Below are 20,180 nucleotides of genomic sequence, written 5' to 3' on the forward strand. Positions count from 1 at the left end.
ATATTCTGAGAGAGCTTCACTCAAAATGAATAAATCTAAAGAAACATCAGTACAATCCTGCCGGGCTAAGTTGTCAAAAAACAATCTACGGTCAGGCTTCACATTAATGGAGATTTAATATATTTTCTTTTAATACATTTTTGTACTACAGAGAAAAAAACCTACTTTTTATGGCTGCTAGAAGGAGTGGATCAAGATGATATATTTGACAGAGAACTCCTTGTCAGTAAAAAAATCAATTCTAGTGAATTTCAAGGCTATTCAAACTTAGAATAATCCCCCTTCCAAATTTTAATGCAGTTCGAGTATTATCTCCATTTCAAAGTTTCAGCATTACTGACTGAATACTAGTTATCTTCCTTAATTTTCCAAGCATTCTGAGTAGATAGTTTTTTCATTCTTTGAGTAAATTTCAATACTTTAAGTAGCATAATAAAAGTTGTGTTTTCCTATAGTAATTTCCCACGAAGTAACCAAGATAATAACCCTATTTGATTTTGGCTGAAAAAATATTTGCTCATTATATTAACATGGATCACGTACTCAGATCTTTGATGGTAAACACATTTAATTGAAATATGGGAAAATAAATTGTTACTTAAAATATTCAGAGTTTAAACTCCTTCTCTAGAGCATTTTACCAAGGCATATTAAGATCATATTCTTTCTATGATTCATTTATTCATTTAACTCCATTTATTTGTCAGTCTGCCCTTTCAAGTCATCCTAAAGATCTTTACTGAAGACATACCATGTGTTCTATCCTGAGACCGACAAGATAAATACCATAGTTTCCTAATTGTTATAGGACAAATGATCCAGTAGAGAGGAGATACAGTTGAAGAGTAATGATGATACAATATGCTTAAGGCATGTATGGAATGATGCAGTGCCCCAAGGAGGGAGGGGCAGATTTTGCCTGGTGCAAACGCCAAAATATATTATAAAGGAGGTGGATTAGGATTTTTAGGATGAATACGAATTCTAAGTGAGCTGAGGATGGAGGAGGGATAATCTAGGCAAAGTTAATATCGTGTGTTTGGAAGGTCAGCACAAGTTCAAAGAACTCAGGTGATCCATTGTGGTTAAAGAGCAGCATGCAAGTGAGGAGTGGGTAGAAGGTGTTGTTGGAGAGCAAGGAAGAGCTAGACCAAGGTTCTCTCCTAAGGAGTTTGTTGTTAATCCTGGTCACTAATTAATTTTTTCTTCTTTTTTTTTTTTTCCTTTTCTAACTTTACAAGTATTTTCTCCCAGTCTATGGCTTTTTTTTTTTTTTTTGAGTATAATTGCTTTACAATGTTGTGTTAGCTTCTGCTCTACAATGAACTGAATCAGCTATATGTATACCTATATCCCCTCCCTCTGGGTCATTAATTTCTGACTTTTTTCTTCTCTATAATGATCGTCATAGTTAGAAGCCATGTGTAGTGTAAAGCCTAAAATTAAAGCCCAATACTACCTGCTTGGCACCTGGTAGAATTGGGAGGGCCTCAGCTGGTCTAATTGCAAGCTCACCTCCCCACTCTGCTCCCCCAGATAAAGTCCCCTAACCCTCTCTATCAAACCGACCAGGTGCAGTGCCTACTTATTCAAACAAGCCGACCACACCCTTCTAAGGAAGCAGGGACGCCTCACTCTCTTGATCCTACAAAACCTGCCTTCCACAGCCCCTGTTGTTCACTGTTCCCCGAGCACAGCTCTTATGTGGCCCTGATGGAATGCACAGTTTCTTCCCCTGGGCCGTTCCACCTCTGACTATTAAACTGCTGTTGATTTCACCTGTCCAGTGTCAGGTGTCATGTATTCGGCCATCCCCATCACCACAGAGTGGGAAGCCCTTCCCCTCCCCACCAACAGGGTAAATGAGAAGTGACTAGAACACCATGTCAAGGAAAAATTAAGCTGTCTGAACACCAGCAAGGAGTTATCTTTACGACATCTTCTCTTCCCTGCTATTCATTACTCATGATTAATCAAAAATATAGAGGATGGGCTTCCCTGGTGGCGCAGTGGTTGAGAGTCCGCCTGCCGATGCAGGGGACACGGGTTCGTGCCCCGGTCCGGGAGGATCCCACATGTCGCGGAGCGGCTGGGCCCGTGAGCCATGGCCGCTGAGCCTGTGCGTCCGGAACCTGTGTTCCGCAACGGGAGAGGCCACAACGGTGATGAGGCCCGCGTACTGCAAAAAAAAATAAAAAAATATATAGAGGATGGAGGAGGAGAGGAAAAGAGGGTTTTTTTTGTGGTAGGAAAGAGGCAGTCTCAAGGGTTTCTATTAGGTTATCATAGCCAATATTTTATATTTTATTTAATGCAGAGAAATAGATTTTGAAAAAATGATTTTCAGACAGTATTTTCCTTTGTGAGTTATTGAAATAAGGGGGATAGCTTAACATAATAAATGTTTATTTCCTCCCCACAACACAGTGAGGTATAGCTCAACTTGGCCATTCAGTATGGCTCTCTGTCGGTGACTCAGCGATGTAGACTATTTCCATTTTGCATCTTAGGTATATGCTAATAAAAACATTTGGTTGTATCGGGCAAAATAGAGATTAAGACACAAAGCACTATTAGGGATATAGAGGGTTACCTCATAATGACAAACTTTTAATTCATGAGGAAGGTATACCTCTTCTAATTATGAATGTAGCTAATAAAATGGTTTCAAACTACACTGAGAAAAATTGCTAAGATCACAGGGAGAAATTAACAGACTCACTACAATTCTGTGATATTTTATGGTGACTTTCAATTAATTGATGATTTTCAATTATTAATAAATAAAGAAAAAGAAAGTAGTAAAACTAAGATGATTTGAAAAAAAATGAAAAATCGTGATCTGATAGATACATACACACACACACACACACACACACACACACGCACACACACAGCTCTGCAGCCAACAGTTAGAGAATAGATGTTTTCTTTAACATAAATGGAATATTTACAAAAAACCAATCATGTCTTATACCATAAATCTCACACTACATAAGAAATGGCTATTTTGAAAAGTTCTATGGTTATAACTAAATAAGTAGGTAATTTAAAAATTGGGGGAAAAAAACCCTTATATTTTAAAAAAATTAGAAAGAAAAACTACCTTAATGGAAATACCTAAAAATGTATTTAGAATTGAATGACAGTGACCATACAACATATCACAACTTGTAGAATGCAACAAAAGGGATTCTTTGAGGGAAAATAGGATAAATCCAAAGAATGTAGAAGGAAATAAATAGTAAGGATATGAACAAAAACTACTGAAATGGAATGTGAGTATGCCAAAGAAGATCAAAGTCAAAAGTTAGTCCAATTAAGAGATTAGAAATGGATAATTCTACATGGAACTTGATTAAGAAAAAAGCAGGTGGACACAAATAATTATTAGAAATGCTGAAGGGGATGGACCAAGATGGCAACATAGGCAGCTTCTGAACTTCTCACCTCCTAGGGACACACTGAATATAAAGCTGCACATGGAGAAATTCCCGCTGAGAGAAATCCAGAAACCAGCTGAGCGACTCCAGCATCTCAGATTAATAAGAAAATACCCATTCGAAACCTGGCAGGAATGGCTGAGATACATTCTTGTCATCAACCCCATCCCTGGCACAGTGCCAAACAATTGGGAGGGAAACCCCAGCTCCCAACTTTGCCCTGAGGTTTTAGGCTGTACATCTAATGTCCCAGCTTTTAAGGCTCCCACCCAAGGGACAAGCCCCCAAAATACCTAGCTACAAAAGCCAATGGGGCTTGTGCCCACAAAAACTACGAGACTCCTTATATTGGAGATACTAGTTCCACAGGAGAAAGTAGGCAGTTGTGGGCAATGCCTCCAGGTCAGAGAATAGCTCATCAAATGTTTCAAAGATATTTCTTCTTGGAAACATTGAGACATACAGGGCTTTCTTTGAATTCAGACTTTACTACATGTATATTTGACTAAAATCCTCACATGAGAACTATTTCATTTATTATCACTAGGCACTAGACGAACCAGCCAAGACAGAGAGCATCTCCAAGGACAACACATTAGATCCACCTCTGGAGGTAATGGCTTCAGATCACCTCTGCTTTTGAAATGCAATCCCGAAACTCATTGCTAACCCAGTACCTGGTTTCAATTCTTCCAGTTGTGTTTCCCTGAACAGCTCAGGCAGCAAACTGAAGAGCTCTGTGCTACCATTGATAAGGTCTTACAGGATTCCTTGTCTATGGTAATGCCTTAGACTAGACCGTGCAATTCAAACCTTTGCTTTGCTTCACTTCATTTCCCTCTGCTTGGCTAGGATGGATGCATCATAAGCTTGTCCTTTTTTTTTTTTTTTTCTAGCATTCTTCTGATTCTCCTTCAAGTTCCCTACAGACATTTTTGGGTTCTGACACAATGAAAGTATGTATGTATTTAATATAATTTACTGAACCATAATATAGAAATATTAATGATTTTTAAACTGCAGGTCAAGGCCCAGTAGTGATTTGGGAAATTAGTGGATAGCAGCTAGCATTGTGTTTTTTTTGTTTTTTGTTTGTTTATTTGTTGTTAGCAAACAGCATATTAAAATAGAATAATAAGAATGTAAACTATCAATCAGACTGTATTATTCCAAGCAGTGAGTAGGTATTGTTGACATTTATTTCAATTCATTTACATGTACAGGTATAGGCATGTGTATATAGGTTGCAGTAAAATCTATTTCTAACTGTAGGTCAAGTTCAAAACAGTTTGAAAGCCAAAGTATTAGACTGTGTTGTTATATGTTGGCATTTAGGATATAGAAATGTATGTAGAATTTGTGACTTATTCTCATCCCAAACCATAGCTTCAGTCCTTATGTAATTCAGAGCCCTTAAACTTGTAGAAACTGAAAATGAGGTAGACTAAAGTAGTGTTAGTCTTAGAGCTTTAACACTGGTATTATTTCTGGAATTCTTTTCTTTGGTTAACTGAATTTATTTCATTGTTCGTTGACTCAGAGGGACAGAATCCTGGATATTTTAGATCATTTGAGAACTACTAAAGCATTGTTATAATTGAATGTTTAAGTACTCCCTTCTTATCATGTAGTCTTTTTCATTTGTTGGGATAAAATATTACATTTCTCCAAGTTATTTTTTTTTTTGAATGCTTTGTACAGATCTACTTACCCAAATTTCAAAATGATTGTGATTTTTCTTTTATTGATAATTGTTAGGTTTTTTTGGTCAGTCTTATTTTCTCTCTTGGAATTAGTATAAATACTTTTTGCATATTCTTTTTCAAAATTGGACATTGTATGTATAAAGTAGATTTTATTGAATTTTACTTATTTAAAAATTTTTATTAGAGTTGATTCACAAAGTTGTGTTTAAAGTAGATTTTAAATGTACAGAATTGCCTATAACTAAAACAGTATTTCTAATTTTCAATTGGAACATTATAGACGAATATCCTTTAATAATGATGTAGAAGACAGGTAATCACTCATTGTCAGTATTATTATATTTTAGTAGAGAGAACCTGCAAATGGATAGTTATAGCTTCTCTATTTGTAACCTATTTTGTATATTCTTTAAGTCTTTTAATCTAAAGATAGAAAAGTTTGATTTGCCAGAGACTATATAAATTTTAAATGTATTTTTTTCTCATTTCATTTGTTGAACATATAAAAATACCCTATATTACATTAAATAGGACTTAAGTAACATGTGAGTAATAACCTGTATTATTGATTTATTTAACAAATATTTAACGCTTATAGTGTTAAAGATACATTATTCTAGGCCATTCAATTTAAGGCAATTTTTCATTTAACAAATATTTATTAGTGCTTACTATGGGCTTGGCACTGTGAGGTACTATGGTGATAAGTGTGAGCAAGGCAGAGTAATCGGAGAGGCGTATTTCTTTTTTTTAATTGAAGTAGATTTACAATGTAGTGTTAGTTTCAGGTTACAGCACAGTGATTCAGTTATACAAATATACATATATGTATGTATTCTTTTTCAGACTCTTTTCCCTTATAGGTTATTACAAAATATTGAGTATAGTTCCCTATGATATACAGTAGGGCCTTGTTGTTTATCTATTTTATATACAGGAGTGTGTATATGTTAATCCCAGCTTCCTAATGTACCCCTCCCCACACCCCCTTTCCCCTTTGGTAACCATAAATTTGTTTTCTATGTCTGTGGGTCTGTTCTGTTTTGTAAATAAGTTCATTTGTACTTGTTTTTTTTTAGATTCCACATATAAAGTGATATCATACGGTATTTGTCTTTGTCTGACTTACATCAGTTAGCATGATAATCGTTAGGTCCATCCATTTTGCTTCAAATGGCATTATTTCATTATTTTTTATGGCTGAGTAATATTGCATTGTCTATATGTACCACATCTTCTTTATCCATGCATCTGTCAACAGACATTTAGGTTGCTTCCATGTCTTGACTATTGTAAATAGTGCTGCAATGAACATTGGGGTGCATGTATCTTTTCAAATTGGAGTTTTCTCTGGATATAAGCCCAGGAGTGGGATTGCAGGATCATATGGTGGTTCTATTTTTAGTTTTTTAAGGAACCGCCATACTGTTCTCCATAGTAGCTGCACCAATTTACATTCCCACCAACAAGGTAGGGGGGTTCCTTTTTCTCCACACTGAGAGGTGTACTTTGGATATAACGATCTGAAAGTAGGATTCAAACTGAGACCATGAGGGAAAGAAGCCAGTCATAGAAAGATCAGGGAGAATGGCTTTCAGGAAGAGGAGTAAGCACGTGCAAATATCCTGGCAGGAAAGAGCTTAGTGTGCATGAAGAAGGCCAGTGTGGTTGCAGTATGGTGAACAGTGTGAAATGAGGTGAGAAAGGGGTGTAGGGACGGCGAGGATACTTACATGCCATGCCATGAAGTTTGGATTCCAGGGAAAATGGGAAGATATAAAAATATGGGGGGAATAATATGAAACCATTGAGAAAGCTGGCTGATGGCTGCTGTGATGAGGCTACCGAGGTCAGAGGAACCATGATGGTGGCCTGGTGCAGAGGAGCTGCAGAGAAGCACTGAGTATGAAAGAGATATTGCAGCCTTGCTTGGGTTTGGATGTGTGCAGAGAAGGAGAGGAGAATCGTGGAAGAGCTGCTGCTCTTTGCCTCGACGGTAGACAAACGTGAAGGAGGCTCAGTGTGGTAGAGGGAAGAGGGTTATGTTTATTTGGATAAGGTAAGTTCAAGATGTGTGTCAGGGAGGCCTTAAACCTGTGTGGCTGGAGCTGGTACGAGAGATCAGGGAATGACTGGTACGTCGATGCTGTGGACACCGGGTACGGAGCTCCCAGAAACAAAATATTGCAGGTCCAATCAAGGAGAATGAAAGTCTATTGTGCTCAGAGCAGTGTGGTAACATGGAAGCTACAAGAGCACAGTGTTTAAGAGAGTGTGATCGTGGTGATTGTTGCCAAGAAAAAGAGAACAAATAAGCCTAGAGAAGTGTTCATAAGATTTGACTTTGATTTTGAAACTATATTGCTATTGCTTATGTGTTTATTCTCATCATTTTGATTTTTCTAGCCTTTATTAGCCTATAAAGTCCTTGTGAACCTGAGGCTGTTCTTTTTAGTCTCATATGAAAATTGTGACCTTATATAGTGATACATAACATATATGTAATTTTTAATTCATGTTTTCCTAGATGTATCTTTTATTACTTTTTTCTATTTTTTTTTTACTATTTTCTATTACTTTATTTTTTTTATCTTTTTGTACACTCATCTTATTTTCTTCAAGACAACATATTTCTGGATATCACTTTTATATTTGATCTGAAATTCTGTTTATCTGGGACCTTAAGCCATTAGCAATTACTGTAATTCTTCTTATATTAGGACTAATATCTCCCATCTTATTTTATATTTGCTACTTGAAATGTTTTCTTTTTTGACTTTCCTGCTTTCCTTTGGATATTTTGATATTTACTGGTTTGAAAATTTTACTTTGCTTTTTTGTTACTTTTCATATTTACCTCTAAATTATTAAAGACAATAATTATGCTTATTTTCCTATCAATTTTAAAGCTTACATATATCTTTTTCTAAACTTAAGTACCACAGGATTTTTCACTTTCCTGTTGTTTTTAATCAAGATCTATCTATCTATCTATCTATCTATACATATGTATGTAGACGTAGTTTGTTAGTAGTTTTTGGACTTCTAGATCTGAATTTTATATGGTTATATTTTTCTTGATTTCTTCTTTATTTAGACACATACTTTATTTAGATCCTTATTTCTTACACATTCATAGCTTTCTCCTGGATTTATTTTTCTTCTTGTTGACCTCTTGGTTGTATTCAATAAGGTCTTTTTGTATTGATTCTATTGCCTGTGTTCCTGAGATTATCATTATTTTGCCCTTTCTTTTATTTATTTATTTATTTTTAGTTAAATTTATTTATTTATTTTTTAATAGACCTTTATTGGAGTATAATTGCTTCACAATACTGCGTTAGTCTCTGTTGTACAACAAAGTGAATCAGCCATATGCATATATGTATCCCCATATCCCCTCCCTCCTGAGCCTCCCTCCTACCTTCCCTATCCCACCCCTCTAGGTTGTCGCAAAGCACGGAGCTGATTTCCCTGGGCTATGCTACTGCTTCCCACTAGCTATCTATTTTACATTTGGTAAAGTATATATGTTGATGCTACTCTCACTTTGCTCCAGCTTCCCCCTCCCCCACCCACCATGTCCTCAAGTCCATTCTCTTCTATGTCTAAGGCTTTATTCCTGCCCTGCCACTAGGTTCATCAGTATCATTTTTTAAAATTTTAGATTCCATATATATGCGTTAGCATATGGTATTTGTTTTTTTCTTTCTGACTTACTTTACTCTCTGTGACAGACTGTAGGTCCATCCACCTCATTACAAATAACTCAACTTCATTTCTTTTTATGGTGAGTAATATTCCATTGTATATATGTGCCACATGTTCTTTATCCATTCATCTGTGGATGGACATTTAGGTTGGTTCCATGTCCTGGCTATTATAAATAGTGCTGCAATGAACATTGTGGTACGTCTCTTTTATTTAAGAATTTTTTAAAATTTATTTATTTAATTTATTTATTTTTGGCCGCATTGGGTCTTCATTGCTGCATGCGGGTTTTCTGTAGTTTGGTGAGTGGGGGCTACTCTTTGTTTCAGTGCGTGGTCTTCTTGTTGCAGTGGCTTGTCTTGTTGCAGAGCATGGGCTCTAGGCAGGTGGGCTTCAGTATTTGTGGCACGTGACCTGAGTAGTTGTGGCTCGCGGGCTCTAGAGTGCAGGCTCAGTAGTTGTGGTGCACGGGCTTAGTTGCTCTGCGGCATGTGGGATCTTCCCAGACCAGGGCTGGAACCCGTGTCCCCTGCATTGGTAGGTGGATTCTTAACCACTGCGCCACCAGGGAAGCCCACATGTCTCTTTTAGATTTATTGTTTTCTCAGGGTATATGCCCAGTAGTGGGATTGTTGGGTCATACGGTAGTTCTATTTTTAGTTTTTTAAGGAACCTCCATACTGTTCTCAGTAATGGTTTATCAATTTACATTCCCACCAACAATGAAAGAGGGTTCCCTTTTCACCACACCCTTTCCAGCATTTACTGTTTCTAGATTTTTTGATAATGGCCCTCTGACAGGTGTGAGGTGATTGCTCATTGTAGTTTTGATTTGCCTTTCTCTAATAATTAGTGATGTTGAGCATCTTTTCATGTGCTCCTTGGCCAGCTGTATGTCTTCTTTGGTGAAATGTCTATTTAGGCCTTCTGCCCATTTTTTAATTGGATTGTTTGTTTTTCTGATATTGAGCTCCATGAGCTGTTCGTATATTTTGGAGATTAATCCTTTGTCCATTGATTCGTTTGCAAATATTTTCTCCCATTCTGAGGGTTGTCTTTTCATCTGGTTTATGTTTTCCTTTGCTGTGTAAAAGTTTTAAGCTTAATTAGGTCCCATGTGTTTATTTTTGTTTACTATTTTGTTTTCTATTTTGTTTTTATTAATCTAAGAGTTGGGTCCAAAAATATCTTGCTGTGGTTTATGTCAAAGAGTGTTTTTCCTATGTTTTCCTCTAAGAGTTTTATAGTGTCCAGTATTACATTTAGGTCTTTAATCTATTTAGAGTTTATTTTTGTGTATGGTGTTAGGTAGTGTTCTAATTTCATTCTTTCACATATAGCTGTCCAGTTTTCCTAGCACCACTTATTGAAGAGGGTTTCTTTTCTCCATTGTATGTTCTTGCCCCTTTGTCATAAATTAAGTGACTGTATGTGCGTGGGTTTATCTCTGGGCTTTCTATCCTTTACCATTGATCTATATTTCTGTTTTTGTGCCAGTACCATACTGTCTTGATTACTGTAGCTTTGTAATATATTTTGAAGTTGGAGAGCCTGATTCCTTCAGCTCCGTTTTTCTTTCTCAAGATTGCTTTGGCTATTTGTGGTCTTTTGTGTTTCCATATGAATTGCAACATTTTGTGTTCTAATTCTGTGAAGAATGCCATTGGTAGTTTGATAAGGATTGCACTAAATCTGTAGATTGCTTTGGGTAGTATAGTCATTTTCACGATATTGATTTGTCCAATCCAAGAACATGGCATATTTCTCCAACTGTTTATGTCATCTTTGATTTCTCTCTTCAGTGTTTTACAGTTTTCTGAGTACAAGTCTTTCGCCTCCTTAGGCAGGTTTATTCCTAGGTATTTTATTCTTTTTGTTTCAGTGGTAGATGGGATTGTTTCCTTAATTTCTCTTTCTGATTTTTCATTGTTAGTGTATAGGAAGACCAAAGATTTCTGTGCATTAATTTTGTATCTTGCACCTTACCAAATTCATTGATTAGTTCTAGTAGTTTTCTGGTGGCATCTTTAGGATTTTCTATGTATAATATCATGTCTTCTGCAAACAGTGAGAGTTTTATTTCTTCTTTTCCAATTTGTATTCCTTTTATTTGTTTTTCTTCTCTGATTGTTGTGGCTAGGACTTCCAAAACTATGTTGAATAGGAGTGGTGAAAGTGGACATCCTTGTCTTGTTCCTGATCTTAGAGGAAATGCTTTCAATTTTTCTCCATTGAGTACGTGGTTTAATGTGGGTTTGTCATAAATGGCCTTTATTATGTTGAGGTAGGTTCCCTCTATCCCAATTTTCTGTAGAGATTTTTGTCATAAATAGGTGTTGAATTTTGTCAAAAGGTTTTTCTGCATCTATTGAGGTGATCATATGGTTTTATTCCTTAATTTATTAATATGGTGTATCACATTGATTGATTTGCATATATTGAAGAATCCTTGCATCCCTGAGATGAATCCCACTTGATCATGGTGTATGATCCTTTTAATATGTTGTTGGATTCTGTTTGCTAGTATCTTGTTGAGGATTTTTGCATCTATGTTCATCAGTGATATTGGTCTATAATTTTTTGTGTGTGATATCTTTTCTGGTTTTTGTATCAGGGTGATGGTGACTTTGTAAAATGAATGTGGGAGTGTTCCTCACTCTGCACTTTTTTGGAAGAGTTTGAGAAGGATGGGTGTTAGCTGTTCTCTAAATGTTTGATAGAATTCACCTGTGAAGCCATCTGGGCCTGGACTTTTGTTTATTGGAAGATTTTAAATTACAGTTTCAATTTCATTCCTTGTGATATGTTTGTTTATATTTTCTAACCCTTCCTGGTTCAGTCTTGGAAAATTGTACCTTTCCAAAAAATTTTCCATTTCTTCATGGCTGTCCATTTTATTGGCATATAGTTGTTTGTAGCAGTCTCTTATAATTCTTTGTATTTCTCTGGTGTCAGTTGTGATTCCTCCTTTTTCATTTCTAATTTTATTGATTTGCATCCACTCCCTTTTTTTCTTGATGAGTTTGGCTAAGGGTTTATCGATTTTGTTTATCTTCTCAAAGAGCCAGCTTTTAGTTCTATTGATCTTTGCTATTGTTTTCTTCATTTCTATTTCATTTATTTCTGCTCTGTTCCTTATGATTTCTTTCCTTCTACTGAGTTTGGGTTTTCTTTGTTCTTCTTTCTCTAGTTGCTTTAGGGGTGGTGTTAGATTGTTTATCTGAGATTTTTCTTGTTTCTTGAGGTGAGATTGAATTGCTATAAACTTCCCTCTTAGAACTGCTTTTGCTGAGTGCCATAGGTTTTGCATCATCGTGTTTCCATTGTCATTTTGTTTCTATGTATTTTTTAAATTTCTTCTTTAATTTCTTCAGTGATCTCTTGCTTATTTAGTATTAGTAGTGCACTGTTTAGCCTCCATGTATTTGTGTTTTTTACAGTTTTTTTTCCATTAATTGTTTTCCAGTTTCATAGTGTTGTCATCAGAAAAGATGTCTGATATGATTTCAGTTTTCTTAAATTTTCTGAGGCTTGATATTTTTTATTTTTATTTTATTTATTTATTTATTTATTTATTTGTGGTACGTGGACCTCTCACTGTTGTGGCCTCTCCCATTGTGGGGCACAGGCTCCGGACGTGCAGGCTCAGCGGCCATGGCTCACGGGCCCAGCCGCTCTGTGGCATGTAGGATCCTCCTGGACTGGGGTACGAACCTGCGTCCCCTGCATCGGCAGGCAGACTCTCAACCACTGCGCCACCAGGGAAGCCCTGAGGCTTGATTTTTGACCCCAGATGTGATCTATCCTGAAGAATGTTCTGTGTGCACTTGATAAGAAAGTTTATTCTGCCACTCTCAGGTGGAATGTTATATAAATATCAGTTAAACCTATCTGGTCTATTGTGTTATTTAAAGCTTTTGTTTCCTTATTTATGTTCTGTTTGGATAATCTGTCCATTGGTGTAAGTGGGGTGTTAAAGTCCTCTACTATTGTTGTGTTACTGTCGATTTCCCAATTCATGGTTGTTAGCATTTGCCTTATGTATTGAGGTGCTCCTATGTTGGGTATATAAACATTTACAATTGTTATATCTTCTTTCTGAATTGATCCCTTGAACATTATGTAGTTTCCTTCCTTATCTCTTGTAACAGTCTTTATTTTAAAGTCTATTTTATCTGATATGAGTATTGCTACTCCAGCTTTCTTTTGATTTCCATTTGCATGGAGTGTCTTTTTACAACCCCTCACTTTTAGTCTGTATGTGTCCCTAGATATGAAGTGGGTGTCTTGTAGACAACATATATACGGGTCTTGTTTTTGTATCCATTCAGCCAGTCTGTGTCTTTTGGTTGGGGCATTTACGCCATTTACATTCAAGGTTATTGTCAATATGTATGTTTATTACCATTTTCTTAATCGTTTTTGGTTTGTTTTTGTGGGTCTTTTTCTTCTCTTGTGTTTCCCGCCTAGAGAAGTTTCTTTAGCATTTGTTGTAAAGCTGGTTTGGTGGTGCTGAATTCTCTTAGCTTTTGCTTGTCTGAAAAGCTTTTGATTTCTCTGTGGAATCTGAATGAGATCCTTGCTGGGTAGAGTAATCACAGTTGTAGATTTTTCTCTTTCATCACTTTAAGTATAACCTGCCACTCCCTTTTAACCTGAAGAGTTTCTGCTAAAAAATCAGCTGATAACCTTATGGGGATTCCTTTGTATGTTATTTTTTGTTTTTCCCTTGCTGCTTTTAATATTTTTACTTTGAATTTAATTTTTGTCTTTCTGATTAATGTGTGTCTTCATGTGTTTCTCATAGAGTTTATCTTGTAGGGAACTCTCTGTGCTTCCTGGGCTTGGGTGACTTTCCTTTTCCATGGGAAAGGATTATAGTGGGAAGTTTTCCACTATAATCTTTTCAAATAATTTCTCAGACCCCTTCTTTTTCTCTTCTTCTTCTGTGACCCCTATAATTTGAATGTTGGTGTGATTAGTGTTGTCTCAGAGGTCTCTGAGCTTGCCTTCAATTATTTTCATTCATTTTTCTTTATTCTGCTTCTTGGCAGTTATTTCCACCATTTTGTCTTCCAGCTCACTTACTCGTTCTTCTGCCTCAGTTATTCTGTTATTGATTCCTTCTAGTATATTTTTCATTTCAGTTATTGTATTGTTCATCTCTGTTTGTTTGTTCTTCAGACCTTTGTTAAACATTTCTTGTATTTTCCTAATCCATGCTTCCATTCTATTCCTGAGATTCTGGATCATCTGTACTATCATTACTCTGAATTCTTTTTCAGGTAGATTGCCAATTTCCTCTTCATTTATTTGGTCTTGTAGGTTTTTGCCTTGCTTCTTCATCTGTGACATATTTTTTGCCTTCTCTTTTTTTTTTTTTTTTTTTTTTTTGATGAGTGGGATTGTGTTCCTATCTTACTGATTGTTTGGACTGAGGCTTCCAACACTGGAGTTTGTAGGCTGTTGGGTATAGCTGCGTCTTAGTGCCAAGATGATGACCTCTGGGACATTACTCCGATGAATATTCCTTGGGGTCTGAGGTTCTCTGTTAGTCCAGTGGTTTGGACTCAGATCTCCCATCACAGGACCTTTGGCCTGACTCCCGGCTTGTGAACCAATATCCCACAAGCTGTGCAGGGCAGCAGAAAAAAAAAAAAAGAACAATAACAAAGTAAAAAATAAAATTAGACTAGGAAACTAACAGATATGTTAGAAAGAATATAAAAATAAAAATATAGATGAAACAACAACCAGAAGGCAAAACAGAACCACAAGAGTAAGAAAGAGGAGGAGAAAAAACCCAAAAAGGTGGAAATGGCCTTGGCTGTGGAAGGTGTGTCCTAAGCAAGGGTGGGGTTTGAGCAGTGGGTGGGATCTATGCTTAAGACCCACAGGGCTGGCAAGGCCCTGGGAGGTATGGGGGGTGGGGCTTAGGCTTAATGGAACAGAAGGGGCCCAGGTGTGCCTCCCACCTCTGGTCTCAGAGAGCAGGGGCCCCACCTGGGAGCCCAGCAGGCTTCCCAGGCTCAAGTAGGCAAGGCAAATGCCCTCCGTGCCTCTCCTTCTCCTCTGGTCCTGGAAGGTCTCTCCCTCCTGCCTCTCTTGTTCTCCCCCCAGCCTCCATCCTATGCCCCCAGGACCAACTCAGCCCAGAGGGTGACTCTGAATGCTTAGGACATGGCCCAAGAGCCAGGCAGGCTTCCCCAGCCTATTGGGCAGGGGAAACTCTGGGTGCACTCCCCCCAGTCCAAGCCCCTGAGGGTCCCTCCACTTGGGAACACCTCCCCTCTCTCAGCCACCCCTCAGGGGCACCCATCTTGTCTGGCCTCCACTTCTCCTCCCCCCTCAGTCCCCCCACATCCTACCAGTTCGCTTGGGGGCTCCTCTCATTTCCTTGGGCATCGAGGTCCCCCACCAGTGTCCAGCACGTACCCTAGTTGTGGGGAGACATGAACTCCACATCTTCCCACACTGTCATCTTGACTCTGCCCTCCCTTCTTTTAAATTATGGTTTTGCTGGATGTGAAATTATAGGTCCCCTCTTTTCAGCAGTTTTTGCCCTAGGTTCTTTTTTTTTCAACAACATAACTTGTGAAGTAATTTGTCAGCATGATATTTACTCCTCTGCTACAGAGTGATCATTTACCGAGTGGCACTGTGATCTTTTAGAATTTATCTATGATGTTACTGATTTTTCCTATTATGTGTCTAAATGTGCTTTGTTTTTCTCTTATGTATCTCTTTGACCTTTCATCTGAAGTTTTCACTCTTTTTTCCCCCTTACATTTAAGATAGTTTTAGTCATTATTTTTTTTCAAACACTTCTTTCCTCCTAGGACTCTTACTAGACTGATTTTGTCACTTTTGCTTCTGTATTCTATATCTCTTAATCTTTAAATATTTTCTTAATTTATTGCTTCCTAATGCCTGTAAGAGGATTCGTCAATCTGATATTCCAGTTCAAGAATCTGTTCAGTATCTACTATATTCTTCAGTCTCTATGTTCAGTTCTTTACTATAGCTTATATAGTTCTGTTTTAAAAGTCAGGTTTATTGAGGTACAATTTACCTACTGTAAAATTTTCCTTTTTAGTATACAGTTCTATGAGTTTTGACAAAGCATAGAGTTGTGTAACCTCCACCACATCCAAGATATAAAACTTCCATCAAAAGAAAAAGTTTCCTTGTGCTCCTTTGTAGACTATTCCTCCCTGCAACCCAAGTGCACTTGCATGTATCCATAACTAATTTCTTATTTTTTATTGAAATATAGTTGATGTACAATATTATTTCATAATTTTTAATGAAATCAGTTAGCTTAATTGAGAGAGTTTCCTCAGCCATGTTTTGCATCTCCAGTACAAATTTAGAGAAAATATATGATACGGTCCATCCAGGTTTTTGTTGTTGTTGTTAGTTTTTGTGAGTTTGTCACAAGGAGAGAAGGAAGCAAGATAAATTAGGGTACTATTAAAATAGCTGAGAATATGAAACATGTAATGAGAGAGGCAGTAAAGCCATAATGGAGCTGGGAAGGCTCATTGATTTTGAAGTCTCAGTGAGGCTGAAGAAATGTCGTTTTGGGATATTTGAGAAATGAAGATGGTAGATGAGAAGTAGAGTTCTAAGAGGAGGATGTGAAAATGAAATTTCCAAAGTTTTCCATTTTATTTTTGAAGGTGACATCTAGGGATGGTCCTGGCAGCGGATGATTGAGAAGGAGTGGATAAGAGTATCTTTGGAGTTGAGCGGCCCAAAGAATTGAGGGGATAGAGGCTTCTGTGTGAATTTTGAAATTGCCAAAATTACATAAGGAACTATTATGATCCATGAATGAACATCATCAATAAATAAGATAAAACTTCCTAGAAAGCTTATCAATAACAGCAATGAAAGAAACAATAAAGTGATAGTGTTTAATGAAATAATTTTCAAAGGGACAGGGGGTTTTGTAAAGAAAAGAGGGAGCAATGGTTAGAAAGTCTTAATAGGAAAAAAAAAAAGGTGAACATATTTATCCCAGAAGTTGAATCTTTTAACATTTTCTTGATTACTTCAGTAGTGTAATTGTTTTTATTTTCATACAGATGCCTACAACTCTTCCAAGAGCAGCTGGTCGAGAAACCAAATATGTAAGTCCCTTCATAATTATACATACTGCTTTTTATTTTATTTTATTTTTTTTGTGGTACACAGGCCTCTCACTGTTGTGGCCGCTCCCGTTGCGGAGCACAGCTCCAGACTCACAGGCTCAGCGGCCATGGCTTACAGGCCCAGCCGCTCCGCGGCATGTGGGATCTTCCTGGACCGGGGCACGAACCCGTTTCCCCTGCATCGGCAGGCAGACTCTCAACCACTGCGCCACCAGGGAAGCCCCATACTGCTTTTATAATGGGTGCATGTGCATGCTTTGGAGGAAACTCAATTATATAGTCATTTAAATTGAATTAGTTGAATTTTTATAAATGGAAGGGGTAGGATGGTATGATTGGCCCAGAGGTGGAAAATCACATTATGTCAGGTAAGTTTATTGAATAAATTCCTTCTTAAGTGAGGTCTCATTTGATTAGTTTGGCTGAATCAAACAGAATTCTAACACCTGCTTTCTGTCTTTCTAATTATCAAGGCTTAGATGACAATTTCATTTCTGTAATGGTTTATCATGCTTATTATGAAAGAGTCAACCCACATAGCTGAAACATTAAGATTTGTCCGTTTCTAATGGGATTGCCAATTTATTTGATTTGGACTAGTTTGTTGCTTTCTTTCATTTAAATTTTCAAATAAATTGATTTCCACCTATGAGCAAAAATATAGTAATAATGGGTACGTAGGTATAGACTCACACACTTGATTCAATTAATTGTGGAGCTCTGGCTCCAAACATCCTAGATGCACACTCACACACATAGCCTCATCCCATTCCTATTCTTTATTTACCTAATAATCCATCATGTGGCCAACTTCTGCTTCTGACCCAACATATTCTAGTATAAGCAAGATTGTCTCATAAGCAAGTGTTTAGCTTTTAGTTTAAAACAAACCAGTAAACTGTTCCCTTTAGTTTATACTTCATATTTTCTACTATGTAGTTTTCATCATCATCATCATTCAGAGTCAATAATTAGTAACTATAAATTTTGTGACATATCTTCTTTGCAATTTATACATTTCTGCCTTCTTTAGAACCTCCCTAAGGCAAATAATAAATTGGGTGAAGTTACTGAGCTTCATCACATTCAGAAAATAATGTTTGGAAGGTATGGATAGGCACACTACTTAGAATATTTTCTAGAAGCCTTCACTGTTATTTTCTGTTATTACTGGAAGTCATTTGGAGTAATACTTAAAAGAGTGGAGGCAATTAGCGGGCTATACCCAAGTTTTAATCACAGTGTTGCTGCTTGTTAATGAACCCTGGAAAGTCACTTAACCTCTCTATGCCTTAATTTTTTTCATCTATAAAATTGGGATACTAATATTTAGTTGATGTAAGATTTATAACTGTTAACATATGAAAAGCCCTTACTGTAGTCTGACACATAGAAATGATTCAATAAATAATGGTTCTCCCCTTTTTTCCCTCTCTTTTTCCTTTGTTTTTCCCTTCATCCATGTCTCCCCCCTTCTCTTCCCTCTCCTTATCTTGGAAAGACTAGACGCACCATGATTTAGCTGAGTTCCTTGATTCTTCAGTTGGATATAAGAAAAGAAAGTCCCGAAAAATGCTTCTATTTTTTTGTGACTGAGACATTCTACAAGAGGCAGACCCAAGAAAACGTAGTTAGAATATTCTTTACTCTCACCTTCCTTTCTCATCTACTCCTAATTTGCACCTAAGTGCATCTGATTTAGACTCATTTATAATGAGGTACAGAGAGCTGATGCCTCCTCCCACACCTCCTGGAGGTGGATAATTTGATAACAATGGAAACAATTCTGGAGGGGCTGCTTCAGTCTCCATAGTTAGAGGTTATGTCACATTGTTCTTCTGTCAGTTATCCAATTTGATTAAAGGAGGTTAACATTTGCCGCAAACTTTGTGAGAGCATTTGAGTCATTCAAAGTTAACACTGAATCATCAAATAGATTTAATATAGCCTCGAACAAATATAAACTCTAATTCAGATAAAATTATTGGTTTTGATTAAATTTGGTTTCTTGGAAAAGCTTTGTTTATTAATTTCTCTCACAAAATGACATTTGAATTGTTGTTTGTGACACCTCAAATATGTCCATGTCTTTTGAAAGACTAGATGGGATGATTTTATGGTGGAATGGGAAAACCAATTTTTGGTGCCATCAGAGAGAAGTCACACTTGTAAATATTTGGCTTCAGTTATTACATTTACTAAGTGATGTCTGATACAGTGTTTTTGAGGAGAAAAATGAAATTTTAGAACAGAAGTGTTCCTTAGCTATAAGCCTTAATCATATGTCAACAATTGACCTTGAATACACTAAGTCCTGATTTTTAAAAAAGAATGATACTGTAATATTTTCTTTCTTAAAAACTTTTTAAATTTTTAAAATTATTTTTTATTAATTTTTTTTATTTTATACTGGACTGTAGCTGATTTATGATGTTGTGTTAGTGTCCAGTGTACAGCAAAGTGATTTAGTTATACATATATCTATTCTTTTCCAGGTTCTTTTCCCATGTAGGTTATTACAGAGTATCGAGTAGAGTTCTCTGTGCTATGCAGTAGGTCCTTGTTGATTATCTATTTTATATATAGTAGTGCGTAAATATATGTTAATCCCAACCTCCTAATTTATCTGTCCTCCTGACACTGTCATATATTTTTCTAGAAATTCTAATATTCATGTTAGCAGAGCTCCAAATGCCTCATATTAAGTGCAACTTGAATAGTTTTCCCTTAATTAATTAATTAATCTCCACATTTTTCTCCCTTCCTCTCCCATGGAAACTCAAAAGCAAATCTGAGAATCCTACAAACTGTAACATTTCAATATTCCTCCATCTCTCTTCAAAACTTTGAAGAAAGTAGGCATCTTCACAGTATACAGCTGCTGGGACTTGGTGTATCATTGCCTTTGTAGAGCTTCTTAGATTCTATTCTAAAGCAGGGATCATGCCGTTTACCAATGTCTGCACCACAGAGAAAAAAAAGGGAAGACTTAAATTAGAACCAAGAAAAAAAAGTTTTGTTACACTTGAGGGTGGCCTCAGCTGCTTAGCACAGTCCACTCAAAATCCCTATTTCTGGGGGCTCTTTAAAAGTATAGTATATAGTCTGTGAATTGTGATGAGTAGAAAGTGTAGTCAGTTTCTAGCTCTATTATTCAATTTTCC

General features: G+C 36.7%; 1 protein-coding gene across 1 annotated transcript in view; it reads left to right on the forward strand.

Moving 5' to 3' along the window:
• The window catches only part of MLIP (muscular LMNA interacting protein), a 113,166-nt gene that overhangs the window by 40,427 nt on the left and 52,559 nt on the right, over window positions 1–20,180 (forward strand). The window contains exons 6-9 of the mRNA XM_089918917.1: window positions 3,991–4,056; window positions 4,140–4,223; window positions 4,340–4,399; window positions 16,951–16,995. Coding sequence (XP_089775043.1) covers window positions 3,991–4,056; window positions 4,140–4,223; window positions 4,340–4,399; window positions 16,951–16,995 — 255 coding nt within the window. The remainder of the gene's footprint in view (window positions 1–3,990; window positions 4,057–4,139; window positions 4,224–4,339; window positions 4,400–16,950; window positions 16,996–20,180) is intronic.

The sequence above is a fragment of the Delphinapterus leucas genome, chromosome 10, assembly GCF_059928025.1.
Source record: "Delphinapterus leucas isolate spDelLeu-1000000601 "Yukka" chromosome 10, BTC_Dleu_Yukka2, whole genome shotgun sequence".
Lineage (NCBI taxonomy): Eukaryota > Metazoa > Chordata > Mammalia > Artiodactyla > Monodontidae > Delphinapterus > Delphinapterus leucas.